The sequence below is a fragment of the Falco punctatus genome (genome assembly GCF_963210335.1).
Source record: "Falco punctatus genome assembly, chromosome: 8".
Taxonomy (NCBI): domain Eukaryota; kingdom Metazoa; phylum Chordata; class Aves; order Falconiformes; family Falconidae; genus Falco; species Falco punctatus.
The window spans coordinates 40,604,837-40,621,930 of NC_137588.1; the positions used below are offsets into that span (position 1 = coordinate 40,604,837).

At 37.1% G+C, this 17,094-nt stretch overlaps 1 protein-coding gene across 3 annotated transcripts in view; it reads left to right on the forward strand.

The window, feature by feature from the left end:
- The window catches only part of ACVR2A (activin A receptor type 2A), a 75,190-nt gene that overhangs the window by 33,852 nt on the left and 24,244 nt on the right, over window positions 1-17,094 (forward strand). For all 3 annotated transcript variants that reach the window (XM_080400077.1, XM_080400078.1, XM_080400079.1), the window contains 3 exons: window positions 8,612-8,819; window positions 11,118-11,227; window positions 12,604-12,758. In XM_080400077.1, the coding sequence (XP_080256203.1) occupies window positions 8,612-8,819; window positions 11,118-11,227; window positions 12,604-12,758 (473 nt within the window). The remainder of the gene's footprint in view (window positions 1-8,611; window positions 8,820-11,117; window positions 11,228-12,603; window positions 12,759-17,094) is intronic.

Here is a 17,094-nt window from a genome sequence, read left to right on the forward strand (position 1 = left end):
TAGTCATCCTTCAAAACGATTCATATCTTCCTAATCTAGTTTTGATATCCTTAGGTAGTTTATTTAGGCTTTAGTCTGGGAGTATGCTTACCGGTGAAGTGCCTTATGTTTTTAGTTTAATAACTAAGTATCACTGTGGAAATGGTGTTACTCATGTATGTAGTGGGAAATCATTCCTAGCTACTTCTTGAGCTTACCTGAGCTTCATCCAGAGACAGTTGTAGAAGATGCCACCTTAGATAGCTGGGGTACAGCAGCACCCCAATTCTCAAGTTTTCAATCTCAAAAACTGAATTGAGTTTAAATTTGGGGGTTGTTTATATAATCAAACCTGCATACAGTATTGAGGGCCAGTATTCTTGGGGGCAGTGGTGGGAAGGGACCTGTAAAGTCCCCTTCAGCTGTGCCACAGCTCTTTTTTTCCTCGCTTCCTTTTAAATGTTGATTGACTCGAAATGCCTTTTCCTTTGAGGTTAGCTACTGTGATCATTTTCTGTAGTGAGTGATTTTTTTGTTTGTTTGTGTTTGGGGTTTTGTGCTGGGGAGAAGAGGCTAATCTGAACTGGAAACTGAGTGTATTTCTAGCATTAGTGCCTGTTCAGCCGTGATCTATTTTTTTCAACCTCTGAATCTTGCAGAAGTTAAACTTTCCTGGTTGAGTATTAAGCCCTTTTTGTTGTGGTAGATTTTTGCCATCTTGTAATACCTTCTCTGTTGTGTTGGGGAGGGGACAATTTGACCAGTGACATTTATAAAAGCTACCAGCATGTATGAGGCGAGTGTAGTCCCAAGGCTGTGCTTCAAAAAAACAAACAATTTAAAGAATCTTTCAAGCTTTTTCCCCCTCTCTACAAAATCATTAGACAGTAGATGAGAAAGTTTTTCTATTTTGTGCTGCTCACACCTTACAGTGACAGGAATGGCATGTTTGAACTTGAAAACATCAGCCTGTGTTTTACTGTGTTCCCTTGAAGTCAAGAAGTGTGAAAAATAGCACTTACTTTAACTTGAAATTTCTAGAGATTCCCACAGGATGACATTTTTTATTTTCAGAGGTAGGCAACTGATGCTATAGGTACCAGTTGTGCTGTTACTGACACCTTAATTTCTCTAAAGAACATAGATGTCACCTGACCCTTTTTCACCATCTTCTGGCACATGCTTTGCTCCAAAATGATTTTGGAAAATGTGGACACCAGAGGTCTGGGGGTTTTCCCACTTCCTTAAAACCACTCTTAAATAAGATACTCAGAAGTACAAGGCAGAAAATGGAAGTTCTCTACAAAATCGTATTAATGACATTATTAATTTCTTCGAACAATAGGAAAACTGCTTGGAGGGACTGTGGAGAGTAACACATTGCAAAAGTAATTTCAGCCTTTTTCCCTTGAGCAAGAGTTTAGCGAGATTTAGATGCCATGTTACACCTCCTTCAGTGGCCTTCTCCTGAATACTCCACATGTCACAATTGCTCCCTTAATCCCATCTTCTTTAATCACTCAGATGGAGATGCTACTTTGGGTGGTACCATGGGATCTCAAAGTAACAACTGAACCTAGAGGTTCCTCATGTTTACTTGCATCTTTTTCCTTGAATTGTGACCGTACCCTTTAGAGATGCTTTCCATTTGTTCTGCCACCACCATTTCTAAAATCTCAGGTCTCTGAATAGTGTAGATCTTCGTTTAAATTAATAAGTTTAATAGTCTGTCTTAAAGATTGCTCTGGAGAAGTCATCAGAATGAATTAACGGTTTTATAGATGCACAGGTTTCTTCAGCGTGGCTAATTACTGAAGCTTGCACTTAGAAGGGTCAAGTAGCCACTTTTGCATGGTAGGGATTCACAGGTAGAGAATTTCTTCTAGCTTGAGTGTTCAGTGTGTTTTAAGGGCATCTCTCTTTTACAGGTACCAAAATCCTAGTTCTTTCATTTGATTGTATCTAGTTTTGTGTTGTAGGTCATGTGTGGATAGTATTTTGTAATCCGAAGTGGTGTTTCTGTTCAAAAAAATGTGTAAGTTGCATGATACCGAAGTCTGCCAAATCTCTCTTACTAGAGCTACAGTATTTCCATGCCTTTAAATATTAAGTGGAACTTAACTGTAAAAAATGGGTGTTCATGAGATTAAGAAGTCAAATCATTTTGGCCCATTGCTTGCACCCTGAAGAGAAAGAGTCATCTACTTAAGCCACGTACAGAGTTCTTCAAGTGTGTATTAATTCTGTAGGTCACCTCAGAAAGACTAATTAATTGTGCACTGGCTGTTTAATGTCAGAAAAAATTAATGAATGGTCCAACTCCATCTTCCATCACCAGAGCACCAGCCTTTGTATCTGTGAGAAAAAGAGTGGTTGAATACCATGCATGCTCTCTGATCGCTTGTTTCCAAAATGTAATTGAAATACGTGGATTACCTGATGCTGTTTCAGAAAGTTTCTTGGAACCAGGAGTGATACCTAACAGTTTTTGAGTTGCCTAACTTCAGAAGCAGATGAATGGTTTGATATATTTGGTACACGGAATAGAATCTGGATTCACACTCACTGTAATTTTTTTAATAAAAACTATATATATATATAAAAAATATTATCACATGGTTATAGCAGCTGACTCTTTAAATATTATTTTCCATACTGTAAATCCGGAAGACACTTTTTCTATTAGAAAAATCTTTGGATCTTGTTGCCGTCTAGCAAACAAGGAGTTAACAAGGAGTCTTTAATGCTATAGAAAGTGGAGTGGTGGTATTCTTCTCTTCCTCTCCCTTCTCTTTCCCCCTCTTTTCTCAGGTATGTTTCTTATTTATAGATGACATCATCCTCCATAGTTTCCACTATATTTAGGAACCTATGCTTTTAAGACTTAAAGTGCCATTAGGTAGATAATTCTTCAGTTTTTTCAGCCCTGGATCCTTCCTCTGGCAAGCTCTTTTTCAGAAGTCTTCATCTTAGCTACAGAATTTAATACTTCCATGACCGGCTCATCCATACAAGTTTTCCATTTTGGCAAAGCATAAACTGCAGAACAGTTGCATTATTTTTGGAGCATATGATGAAATACCTAAGCAAATACAGGTTTCCTCATACTCTGCCCTCTCCCCGCTTCAATCATACTGTAATCCTAAAGATTTGAAGTTTAATGTTGAGTTGCAAAGTGAGTTATTTATTTTTATTATTATTATTTTAAAATACCCTTTTAGGAAAAGAAACAAGCCTTTCAGAATGTCAGGTCAATCTTTAAATTTTCAAGATTACCCTTTTAGCCTCTTGAAAGATAGTAAGTCTCGAAGACTTCTGCACAGAGGTGCAGCACTTTGGTGGCATTTCTCCATTCTTTGCCCATGACTTTTTGATTAAGTACAATGCAGGCTTGGTGAAACATGCTGAAAAGCAGAATGATAATGAGAAACTCTAGTCTGAAAAGATATACGTCTTCTATATAAGGCAGTGTGACAACAGTTCAGGTGATTTGTTACTTTACTCTTTTTATTTATCTTCTTCCTGATTGTTGCGTTGCTTAAGGTAATGGATGTTGTGTTTGGATTTAAAGAATTTTTTTTGGCCCAGTTTGTATGAAGTACAGTCCTTGTTTGACCTGCAAGCATTGAGAACAATGATAATAGGAGTAATAATTGTTTAAAGAGTAATAAAATGTGGTTTGGGACATATTGGTATGTTTAAGGAGGATCGAATAGGTCCTTTCTGTTGTCACTCGGTTTCATTTATTAGGTTGAAAATAACCTCTTTATTTTTCCTTTGAAAAATGTTCCCCTGGGTGTTACAGAAAAAAAACCACAGAATGATAAAAAGCCTGCTTCCTGCTTGCAGAAGTATCAAAGCTGGATCTTTTTAGTATATATTTGTAGTGTGTTCTTAAATATATTTGTGGGTTAGAAAGTGTGTGAACACCGTGGAAACAAATAGAATAATATATATATGGACAAGCACTTGAAAAAGATACCTGTACAGTAACTAGAGTTTTTTCCAAGGCGCTATTTCTATTTATGCCACATTTTCTGTTTTTTTTTGTTCCTCTAAAACAGTGTATTACAGTTCAGATTCTTTCACTGAATGGGCCATTCTATTTGCTGAGTAACTCACGGTGTCCAGTCCCTGTGGTGCTTAAGGCCATTCTGCTCAACTAGTTTATTCTAATAAACTACTCCATTCCTTTTCTGTTTGTGGACCTCGGTGCTCAGAATGAGTTCAAATTAATCTCAGACATGGTACAATTTGAGTATCCTTTCTACTTTAAGTATAGGTAGCAGCCAGACTGAACTTTACCCTTTCATTCTTGTAATACACTAAGTTTTCTAGGGAACAGCAAAAAAGAAGTGCCATTCTATCACATGAATATTATTGCATAATTCCTTACCAATACTGTCATTAGTGCATCTAATCAGGTTCAAGTGCAGCGTAATGACTGGGTGGGTTGTGCAGACGTGAAATACAGATGTGAGCACTCCTTCCAGACTTCATTGTTCCCGTTTGCATCTCAGAAACGTTCACTGGAGAAGTCTGTAGTTCTTCTAGTGCTGGAAGACATGCAGAAATAAGTTTGAAATTTTATTTGTAGTTCCCTTCTAGTTAAGGATGTGGTAGGCACATGTTGGGAGTGCCCATCAGAGCAATCTACGTACATAGACTGGCTTTCAGAAGACTTGGTGGTTTTTTTTCCATGCTGATGTTCTAGGTCTCAGTGCCATCAAACTAATCTTTGTAGCCTTTTCACCACTTTTCACGCTTTCAGCTTAAAAATTTTGCTATATTTCACAAACCAGCAAGGAATCACAGATTCATCTTTCCTTTGACTGAAAGCCTTTGTATCTCTGCATGGTGTCACTAACAGAGTATGTTCCAAAAGCATTTATTTATTTTTTTTTGGGGGGGGGGGGCGGGGAAGATTTGTTAGATTTGAAGACTTCTCAGGAAATGGGGGATATGATCATGTTTCAGCTTCTTTATTGAAAACGTCAGGAAGCCATTCCTGACCGTTACAGGCCAATATGGTTGTGTTGCTCAGCTTCAGGTGTGCTAAATAAACATGGATGATAAACTCCCAGAAGTTTCTCTCTTTTGTTTTCCTCTCTGGGTGTAACGTAGTGTTGTCTGTAATAAAGAATTCCTATTTCATCCAGTATTTCTTTCCAATAATCCCTTTCAAAATTAAGGCTATGTTAGTATAGTCCTTCTTATTAGCTATGCAGAGTTCATTGCCTGTTTGTTTGGTTGGGTTTTTTTTTTTCATAAAAATAAATAATTAAAAAAAGAGAGAAAAGGCAAAAAAAAACCCCAACAACAGACTGGCTAGATTTTTTTCAGGCATTGACATAGTCTTTCTTCTTGAAAAAGCAGCAGCCGGTCCTTCAAATTCTTACTAAGGTGAGGTTTTCCAGACTGCACATGTGCACTCTTAATAAAATTGCTTTCTGTACTGCTAACAATTACATGGTATCCTGTATTATCAGCAGTTCAGAAGTTCACTAGCAAATGTTACTTTTCTTTTCTTACTGCAGCTGTTGTGGGTGAACACAAGCGTATAGTGATACAGCAGCACACTAACAGCAACATGATAATGGCATATATAAAATGTGATCTGTCTTAGCATGCCAAAACTAATATTTTATACTTGAATGTTCTTTGCTTTTTTCAATGTGTTTTCCTCTTGGAAGCTTTTAGACTTTAAGTTCTGTCCATGGGATACTGCTTCTGGTTTGCTCGTGGCTTCTTTCAACAGCAGCATTTTGCCTTTTGAGATTCATTAGGAAATTTCCTGAGGACCTGACAATTTCATATGAAAACAGTTTGTCAGCACTCGGAGTGGGTATAGAGGTTTCATTAAGGACATGCTATGGCTGAACTGGGACCCAAATAAATTTGCTTTTCCTGTAAATGCCAGCTGCCCTTCTCCTCCAAGAGTCTGATTCCCGTGGAGGGGGTGGCAGAGCTGGTTATAAGCAGATGCTTCCTTTGTGCAGCAGGCTCAGGGCTGCTGCCTTTGTGTGGTTCCTCTTCTCTTCTTCCTTTGCTTCTACCATATTCCTGTTTTTCTGCTTCGAAAGGTTAATCTAAGGTTGTCCTGGTATGTCCATACATCAAGTTTAGTCTGGCCAGACCTATTGCAAATATCCCCTCAGCCCCTCAAGAAGGCATTAAGGTTAGATGCTCTAGTCAGATCCAAAGTCACTAAACCAACGCTGTGATTGCTGGCCAGTTGGATAGGTTGAACTGGTTCAGAGCTTTAATGGATAAGAAAACCTGACCATAGAGAAGACATGTAAGAACAATATTTGTGCAAAGTTAATTTTCCTGTAGTTTCTGAATTTTATCAAGTTCAGCTTGTCTGTGGTCCTTCAAAGCTAGGCTTGGCAGCAGAAGAAAAGGAATGGCACGTATGAGAGAAATCCAGGACTTCTGCTTTATTGCACTGACAGAACCAAATTGTTCAATCTGTTGCCTCATCTGTTTCTTGCCATAGCTGGGAGTTGTAAAGGTCAGGCCATCGCAGCACAAAGAATATAATAGTTAACATGCTGCATCTCGCAGTGTTACCAGCTGGCTAGTGCATTTCTCCCATTGAACATCCAGGCTCTTTCCCAAAACGCGTAAGCAGCATCCTCTGCCTATTTTGGGAATGCGTCAAAGTCAAAAGTTTCTGAAGGTGGTAATGTGGGATGGCCAGTATGATCAGCGCTGTGCTTGACTCTGATGTCCTGTGCTGCACTTAAAGAAGGCTGAAGTGACTTTTTTCAGTTTGAAATAATTCTGATCACCCTGAGAGGCGCAGCTTTTTTGGTCCATGTACAGTGGGGTCTGTTTGCTGAGGAAACTTTAACTTACTGTCAGTGGTGTGTGTTGGAGGAGGTGTTAGTGATGGAAGCCTCTACCAGTCACCCCAACCCCCACCTCCTACCACTGTTGGGTAGAGTGCCTGCATGACAAATATTTCATCCCACAAAAGAAGTCAGGGTTATAGCTACTCTGCTTGTTACACCCTCGTGTAGGAGAATAAGTGTGGGTATGGCTACAAGGCAATAGCTGGTGTACCAAAATTATTTTGAATATATGTGAATAAAAGAGGTAATGAGTTGTACAAATAAATATGTATGAAACTGCCGTGGAAGACCTTTTCTGTTTAAATCTATCTTCAGCATGATGTGTAATGTAGCTCTCTTTCTTGAAAATATTAGATGGGTGCACAGGCAAAGTAAATGTGCTTTGTCATCCTCCTGACCCTTCCTCAATTTTGAAGTGAGTCATCTGACTCTGTAGCTCTTCAATCTCCCTCTCTGGTTTTCTGTGGTTTTAATACATGTTAAATAATGAAACTTTCATGAAGATTAATGACACGCTTTTGACAGTATTTGACAAGATAACAACAGAAATAAAAGCCAGTTACTACTCCCTTCCAGTATTTTGTTAACAGTTTTGCATCCTAACAACCCTTTACCTTTGCGGAGACCAGATTGGTGCTTCTTATCACTTTAAAACTGTGAAGATAGCTCCACTTTGAGGTGCCTCAGCCTGTTAATTTTTGCTGGGTTTTGCTGTAGGTTGTCAGGAGGCATTGATGAATCAATTACACTTGTAATTTAGAAGACAAAATTAAATTCTAGAGTTCAGAAACTTTTATTTTTAATACTGCTGGGATGACTGAAAAATAGAAATCGCATGATATCAGGATAGGTTAGCTGGTCTGGTGGTCCGTCCTGCTTTACCAGTGTGTTTAATAGAGGCTGCACCAGTGTTTTGGCTTCCAAACACCGCTTGGCTTTGGCCTGAAATATGCACATTAGCCGTTGTGGTTGGTCCCACTGTGTGTGTTGGGCACAAGCTGTGGGAAGGGGAGACATGGCCCTGGGCCTTCCGAGAGCGGCAGCACTTGGTTATTGAGTTACGGCAAAGATCTAATGTCTTTTATGTTGCAGCTGATTGCCTGGGTGGGACAACACAGCAAAAAACCAGCGCTGACCTTGGAGATTGGGGCCCGTGCCCTCACACCTATTGGTCTCAATTCCAGTTGCTCACTTGGCAAATCAGGGTGACACAAAAGATACTGTTTCAGCACAGTGTGCCTTCTGCTGCAGTGCTTTGTGTTAAGGAAGCTACATTGTGGATGAAAGCTAAGGGGAAAGATGTTGATGGTTTAAAACTGAATTTATGAGTTGGATTTAGGTTTCTAAGATGCACTAGCTGCTTTTTGGCACCTGTAACAAGGTAAGAGACAAAAATGCCTTTTGGTAAACTCTACTAGCTAAAAAATCTTGTTTGGGTAATATTATAACTAAATCTTTACTGTTCATTATTTTACATTTTCTCTGCTATTGCTATTCAGAGAGGAGTATTGCCGTAACTTGTTTTTTATTTCTTCAAATCTTGATAAGTTATCCAAGTCACTGTCTGACTGAACAGAAGATCTTTGTTTTATGTTTCAACACTTACTTGGAATGCTTGTGAACAATTAAATGTTTTCTTTCTTTATTAAAAAAAGGGAAGGGAGAGGGCATATTGATGCAAGTGGCATATGATATTTTAGTACATCCTGGTTTTGTTCATATACCTCATCCTTCAGAGTGCCATTTAATTGTGATTTACTTTTCATTCCTGAAAGGTGCCATACTTGGCAGATCAGAAACACAAGAGTGTATCTACTACAATGCTAATTGGGAAAAAGATAAAACAAATCGCAGTGGTATTGAGCCTTGTTATGGTGATAAAGATAAAAGACGACACTGTTTTGCTACATGGAAGAATATTTCTGGATCAATTGAAATTGTGAAGCAAGGTTGCTGGCTAGATGACATCAATTGTTATGACAGGTGAGTTTTCCTATAAATTTTAAATTTATTTGTAATTTTAAACTGTTTTGCCTGTCTGTGACTTATACATCCTCACATCTGCAAACAGTACTTGAGCCAAATGATAATTCAGTAGTCTATGAATAGTTATCTTGGTTTTAGATGCACACATAATCATAGCCTTTTTTTTCTCATTTACCTGTGTTTAGGGACCGGACTTCATCCAAGTACTTTGTCTTTTTTGCAGAATAACATGGTTTACGTTCTTTTGTTTACTTACTGTATATCAAAACCCAGGTGTTTAATTTATTCTTTTTAGGCCATTAATAATACATTTTCTAATGACTTGTTATTGTCAAACAATGTAAATATAGTTATCGAAACCAGAATGCAAAATTCTGTAGTACACTATTGCAAAGTCTTTGGAGTAGGAAAGTCAGCACTTCACATCTGCTCCTTACTTAAACATGTAAGTATTTTGCTGATTTATTATAAAGCTCACCTCAGTGGCAGCTCTAAGAGACATCAAGTATTCTAAAATTCCAGTCATTTTTTTTATAACAGATGGTGTAGCAAGTACCCATGAGCAGTAACAGCAGGACTTGGGGTTTGTTAGATACTGGCTGAATAAAGGTCATGACTCTCTTAAGAAATGGTATTATAGTTCTTTGAAGTACTATACTAAGTTTTATTTGACCAAAGCGGTTCTTGTTTTGAAAGGGAGAGAATTAAGAAAATAAATGCATAATAGATCTTCATTTAAAATGTATTTAGAGATTATTTTTAAAATTTTCCTTTTATGTTTCTTAAATGGTGAGTGAGTAGAAGAAATCATTTCTACCAAATAGTTTCCCCACACAATAGGATTTTTTTTTTCCTTTAATGAAAGGTTAAAGCTAAGTTAAACAGTAGTTCTGGTTTATCTCTTCCTCAGAGAAGTAGTGAAGCATCTACAAGCTTGCTTGCACAGCATGACTGAGATTCGGCTATGCTGGAAGTCGAAGGACAATTTCAAAGAAATCTTATTTGTTGCTACTAGTAATTATTAACTTCATGTCACTCAGGATGGGGGAAAATACTTTTTGTTTAGGGTTTTTTTAATCCATTCTTAGTTGTAGGTTTGCAGTAGTGGGGGCATTTACAATTTCCAAACCAAGCTCATTTCCACTAAACGTTTAACTTCTAGGACAGAAGTAAAATTTTTCAGTGTTGAAGGAGAATTAGGTTCTGTAGCATTGTAATACTACTAGTTCCACACATATCTTTGAATAAAAAACCCTGATATTAAAATCTCCCTTGAGTGGGGAGAAAAGAAAAAAAGAAAAGAAGTTGGAAGAAGAAATAAATGTAGGAAAGGATGGTAAGGAAATAGTTGAAAATGGAGTAAAAAATCTTCTGGCTCTAAGACTTCAATTAATTGTAACTTGTCATAAGAATGCATGCTGCCACATTTTTCTAAAATACCCATTAAACAAAATCTTATCTCTGGGAGTGAAGAGTGGTTTACTAAACAAGGAGTTACAGTATGATGAATTCCACACAGCAGCAAAATAAGAACATCAAAGAGTAAATGTTTTGTGGAAATTACAGTACAGTGTAATTTTAATAGCTGGTTATATAAAATAACCCAAATTTTTGAAGGTGAACCTAAAACTTTTTTGACAGTTTTTAGCTGTATTTAGAATCACAAATTATTTTTGCAGGATTTTCAAATTCTTCTCTTTCTGCTGTCAAGTTGTCTCCTGCATGATGCCAGTTTTTCTTTGCTGACTGGAATAGTTTCAGCTTATTTGTTAATAGAACTTCTTTCCTGTGATTAACTCATTGAGTGAAATAAGCCCTGTCCCAGAGCATAATGTAAGCAGGGGAAATTGTAGAAATTGTATCTTTTTTTCCAAAAGTAAAATAAATAATTTAGAAATTCTCCTTCCCACTTACCTCCAACCCATGCAACCCTGTACTGAGAGTTTATGGTTAAACACAAGCTGTTTGATCATTTGTTTGTCCTGTTTAAATCTAGATCATGAACTGCTCTTCAGTATCCTGTTGGTGGTTTTCTTTTGACTTTGTCTTAAAAACAGCAAAAAAGTGCGGTTTTGATTGTACTATGCTTCATTGCAGTACAAGATAACAAAATTTTAATTTGTTTCTTTACATTTAATTCTTATTTGGGTAGTATTTTGTCCTGAATGATTTAATGAAGGTCACTTTAAATTTTAAGTATGTGTGTTTTCTCTTGAACAAAAAAAACCCCAAATAGACAACAAAAACCCCCAACAACTTGGGATTAATGAGTTTTTTTATCATTATCTTTTATAGGAATGATTGCATCGAGAAGAAGGACAGCCCTGAAGTGTTTTTCTGCTGTTGTGAAGGCAACATGTGTAATGAACGCTTTTTCTATTTTCCAGAAATGGAAGTCACGCAACGTAAGTCAGCCTAACGCATTTATCAAGGAGTTGCTTAGCAGAATTCAAAAATATTTAATACTGTGCACGTTCAGGACATAAGACTTTTGAAAATGTTGTGGTCAGTTTTTCCTGCCGGAAGGTTTCCAATTCCCAGATGACAGAGTGCTGTGTGCGTTCACATAAAGAGCCTAGAAAATTGCCAGTTCATTTCTTCAGTTTTGAAAGGTCTACTAGAAGTAATTTTAAATTGATAAAAGATATTTCAGCTCTTTTCTAAGGGTGAGAAGGAGGGATAATCTGCAATAATTGGCTGTTTTAATATACAGAGGTTACTGTCAAATCTCACTTTAATTGTATAGTTAAACTTCTGTAAGTGTCTATAAATTATTGGGCTAAAAGCCGTATCATCCCTATATACATGTACCAGCTCGTGAACACTCCTCCTCTTGAAACAATGCTCTCACTATTTCCTTAAACTAATTGGATCTTTGAATTTCTCTTGACACACTGACCTTTAAAAAGGGGGGAAGAATTTCCTCTCAGGTTACAAAGAAAGTCAGATAGCCAGACTTAACAAATAATTGTTTTAAAAAACAATAACTAAAAGATTATTTGATTGTTCTTGCGTATCTTCTTCCAGTCAAGAGCCTAATTGTTGTTGGAAAACTGATGTTAATAACCGAACTGAAAACAGCAAAAGTCTTCTACCAAATAGCCAGAGGAAGTTGTTTATGAAATTAAATAACATTTTCTATGAGATTAAAATAGCTTTTGACCCAAGAGATATTCTTGTCATTTTTGTCAGTGATACTGCTAAGGCAGTAATCAACATTCTTCACTCAGGAAACTTTTTTGCCCCAGGGGCCTGTCGCTGTCCCTGCCTGTGCCAGCTGCCCCAGAAACAGGGTTTCTCTGGAGCCTTTCTTGAGGTCGTGTGGGAGTGTCTTCAAGCTAGACAACCTTTACTTTCAGCAAATCAACCGTGCACAGAAACATTGACAGATTTTTTTCTGGCCTGTTCTTCTTATTAATGACACCTTATTATACACATTCCAAAGACTAAATCTCTGTATTTTTTTTCATTCATTAGGTACTGTGTTATTGCCATCTTTTAAAAATGCAAACACCTCTTACACACTGTAGATAGACAGAGCTTAGAAGCACAAAAAAATTAGATGTGCTGATGTGTGAATCCGGGGATCTAAGTTATTTCTGTGCTTTTCAAAGTACTGCCCTTTTAAATATGTGCCTGTATTTTTACAGTATGCTATTTAATTATTTTTAGCCCATTGTGCTGATTGCAAGAATTTTTAGAAAATCAGGGTGCCTAGACATTTCAAACGCTGGGATGATTTTTGTTTCTTAAAAGCTGTGTCTTCTTTTATTTTCTTCAGCAACTTCCAATCCTGTTACACCTAAGCCACCTCTGTTCAATACCTTGCTTTATTCATTGGTGCCTATAATGGGAATTGCAGTGATTGTGCTCTTTTCATTTTGGATGTACAGACATCACAAGCTAGCGTATCCTCCAGTACTCGTTCCGACCCAAGTAAGTCACTGAATTATGATTTGGGGGTTTTTTTGAATGGTAAAACCATTTTCTGTAGAGGAGAGGAGAGAAAGAGGATGTGCATCTGTCTCATGGCTGAAGTTGTCTATTACTTTCCTGGTTTAGAGGTGCTAATGCTTGCTATCCGCAAAAGCAGAAAATTAAGCTTTACTTAAATAGCCATGTCTCCTGTAATTAATTGGTCTCTGCATGTATGAGCAACTACTTAATGTTTTTACACATCAGGGCAGGGGGGAGGAGAAAAACTAAACACAAAACTGTAGATGGCAAAGGTGCAGTGTTGCTGGACAGCTGTGGGAAGTTTGTACTCCCACGTAGTTAAAATAACTACTTTGTCTGAAAGTTGTGTACAGCTGTGCTCAGGTGCTTACAGTTGAACTTTATGTAGTCCTTAGCTTAAAAGTGAAAGAGAGATGATAATTCATAATGGCAGTTCACAGTGAATAGAAAATAGTAAGTAGCAGAAGCTTAGCTATTTTTAAAAAGGCATGGAACTGGGATACAGGTATCAGTTAAAGGAATATAAAGAAAATTTTCAGCTGAAGCACAGTTCCAGGGCTTAGCTCAGCTCATGGCCTTGCTGTGATTCCTGTCACCTTTTTCCTCTTACTTGTTTATGTATTTTGTGTCTTGTTTTGAAATGTTTCAGTTTTTAGCAGTGTGTGCGTGTTACTTAGAAAATGTTATGAGATTGTGGTCTCCAAATTTGAAATGAAAACTGGCTGTGTTGCATCAAACCAAACCTATTTTGGCAGCATGTGCATAGTTCCTGCTGTTAAGCTCCAGCTGATTATGTAGGTGTAATTAGTGTTAATACTAGAAACCCTCTTCCTTCAGTTATGTCTAGAGATTCAATTGAGATCAGAAGGCTTTTATGAAAAGAGTTAAGACAGAAATTCTTCAGGCTGAAGTAAGAAAGATGAACAAAATGTGGTAGTGGAAATGGAGAGATAAATGACTTGCCCAGGGTCCCACAACACTTGGGGGTTTGCAGTAGGAATTGAATTTAAGCTTCCTAACTCACTGTAGTGACCACTCGGAATACATTGCCTCTCGTGCAGTGGTGATACGGTGATGCTATTTATGATTGAATAAAATTAAAACACTTGTTATTTGTGGCAGGATTGCATTTAAAAAGGATTGATTCCGTACTGCCAGCTTCTGTGATACTTGCAGTGTTACTGCTTGACTTCAGGGTTTTCCAGGAAAGAGTATTGCCTATGGTTGATAAATAAAATTGTTTTATTTTCAGCTTTGTAGTAATAGATGAGAAGAATTTGGGGGGAGGCAGTGGGCATATGCTCTTGCTAAACAAAAAACATAATTTAGAGGAAAAAAGTATGTTTTCTGTCCTTGCAGAAAGTATCGCAGATCCTCAAACTTCATGCAATCTGTTAGCATAATTATTTCATCCATCTCAATTTGTGTGGATTTGGGACTTTATGTCAACCTGGTAGCCTTCACTGTAAGATGAAATTCATAACTGCTGGTTGTGTGAATAATTTCAGCATGTGATTTCCTTTCAGCGTGTGATTTCCTTTCTAGACTTAAAGAAATCAAGTAATGGCTAAAGCGATAGAAAAGCAAGCAAATGTTAAATATGTGCAAGATACCAAGAATTTGAATTTTTATGTTCTTCAGTCTTTTTATTGCGGTTCAGTTCTTGCATGGTTTGTTTGGTACAGGAGTGGACACGTCATAAATTTTTAATAAATAGGATAATAACCTGTTTTGTTAATGCTCAGATTGTATCTGTTGGGATAAGTATATGTTGGTGCTTGAGCTAATTATGGTGTAATAACACTTTCTTATCTTCTGGTGAATAGGCATTAAGGTTTGTTGTGGAAAGTCAGGAAAAGCTACTTCTTCCTGAAAAACTAAATGGGATTATTATGGAAATAGAATGTATAAATATTCTCCCATATGCAGCAGAGCAGTATTTCCCACTTTAAATTTGATTACAGCTGATTTGAACAGGAGACAGAGGAAGCAGGAAGCGAGGGAAAAGTATTAGTAATTTTATAACCACTAAACAAACATTTAAATATTTATGCATTAATATATTAAATATTAATATTATATTTAATAATTAGCGCATGAGTCGAGTTTGTAGGCAAATGGATTATCTTCTAAATCTTTCTGTAGCAAACAGTAGAATGGATAGCTCAGATGTATAGCACATACTCACCAGAAAACAGGGACTTATCTGTGTGAGATAGAGATAAAGGTTGTCTCATTTTACCTGGTTTATTCCCAGAAGGCGATGGGAATACTTAGTACCAGGGTGAACTGCACCTAAACTTTCATCAAAAATTAAAGGATAGTTGAGGAATAAGTAGAAAATAAAAATGAGGAAATAATGAAGAATGAGAAATTTTGGAAGGATTAAGAGAAGAAGGGATAAGTAAATGGAGAGCAAAAGGGATGGGAATTGTTTGGAATATTTCAAAAAAAGGAAGAAATACGCTAGAAGGAATTTTTGAACCTGTAGTGAAATATAAAGGACAAACATCTGAGAAAATGCAAACAACTTCATTTTCTTTTGAAAGTCATATTGTTTCACGGTGTGCGCAGGCAGTTCCTGCACAAACTGAACTTAGTTCATAGCTCTGTAGATTAACTTAACTTTATATTCCCTTGGAACGTACAGATCATTATTTTAAATTTTCATGTAGTAGAATTAGTTAATATGTTTGGTTTAAGATAGGAAAGCAGTAGATATTTTTGTTTGCTCCTTCCGTGTTTCATTCTGGCTTGCTTTCAGGTATTGGGTAGAGGGTTCAAGGGGGTTAGTAGACTAAGGTGTAACTGCTGAGATGCTCCTTGTTGGTATCTGAGTGAGAAGTGCTTAGTGGGTCCTGAAGGTGTCCGGGACAGCCATGGCAGAGCTGGGTGCTCCGAGGTGCTGCTGCCAGCGCAGGGACCTGTGGTTGCTCCTGCCGCTCCCTTTAGTCTTGGCTTATGCACTTCCTTGTCTCTTGGTGCTGTTAACTGCATGCCTCATTTATTTGTGTAGGGAGCTATCTAGTTAAAGCTGTCAGATCTTATAAAATCAGACACTTTTTAAATTCTTAGATGAGTTATTAACAAATGTAAGTTTGCTAAACAGGTGTATGTATGTGTAAAATGGTTTGAAAGAACTGTCATTTTCTTATTTGTATTTGATTTAGTCATGCAGCAAACATATTCCTGTTTGATCAAATTCACCAAAAAATGAATTAGTATTTGAATTGGTGTGTATAGAGATATATATGTAGAAAGAGTTACTTTCACCTGGTTAATTTTCACTCATAAGCACCAGGTATACTGAAAATGAAAAACTGCTGTTGTTGTGGACAGAGGCGTTCACTCTCAAATTCAGTGTAGTTTAGATTGCTCCGCAGCATCCTACTAATATCTCTGGTAGAAGTACGAATGCGGATGGCAAGGAGTTGATATGTTATGCTCATTTATTTTTTACATCTCTTGAGCTTGGGCCAGAGTTGTCAGTCAATGCTAATTACAACTGTGGTGTTACCACTCTGTCATCCGATAGATAGGACCGTAACCTATTTTATAGCGGAACTGACACAAGTAACGCTTTTGTTTTTTATCAGTTCACAGAACTGTGGCTCCCAACATTCTACATCCATTCTGTGCAAAGAGAGATTAACCTCTTGTACTTCTTTTGTTGAGTGCCCAAGTTTATGAATATCTTACTGAATCACAGAGTTGCTTTTTTTGTTGTGTTGTTTTTAAAATAAGAGTCATATGTTGAGAGGGTTGAAAAAAAGCTTTACAGATTCACATAATGTCTTCGTAACCTATTTTTGTACTTTCTTCTGAAATGTTTGAAATTACTCGGGTCAAAGATTCTTGTGTTTTTAATCACTAAGCACAAGAAAGCCCTGATCTACACCTGTTTGGTGTTACCAAAAATTAAAAAACTTGAAATGGATAGATCCAATCTATTAATTAATGTGTCCATAAAAGCAAGGTTAGTTGCTAGGAATTGCCATTTCTTTCTCCTCTCAGAGAGGAGGATTACACGGTTGAAAAATATGACTGCATCTTACGCTTTTAACCTCCTGTATATCACTTCCTTTGAGCTCTTCAGCCAGTATTGCCTGTATTGAGCACAATAGTCTTTTTTATATATATAGCCTTCATTTTCATTTTGGGGTGGGTTTTTTTGGTTTGTTTTTTTTATCCCATGTGGATGAACCTCACTGGTCCTATTATATATATGGAAAATATCCCTTGTTTTCAAAGTCACATGCTATTTGAACCAAAAATGTAAGAATAATTGGAGCACATATATCAGATATAAAGAGAC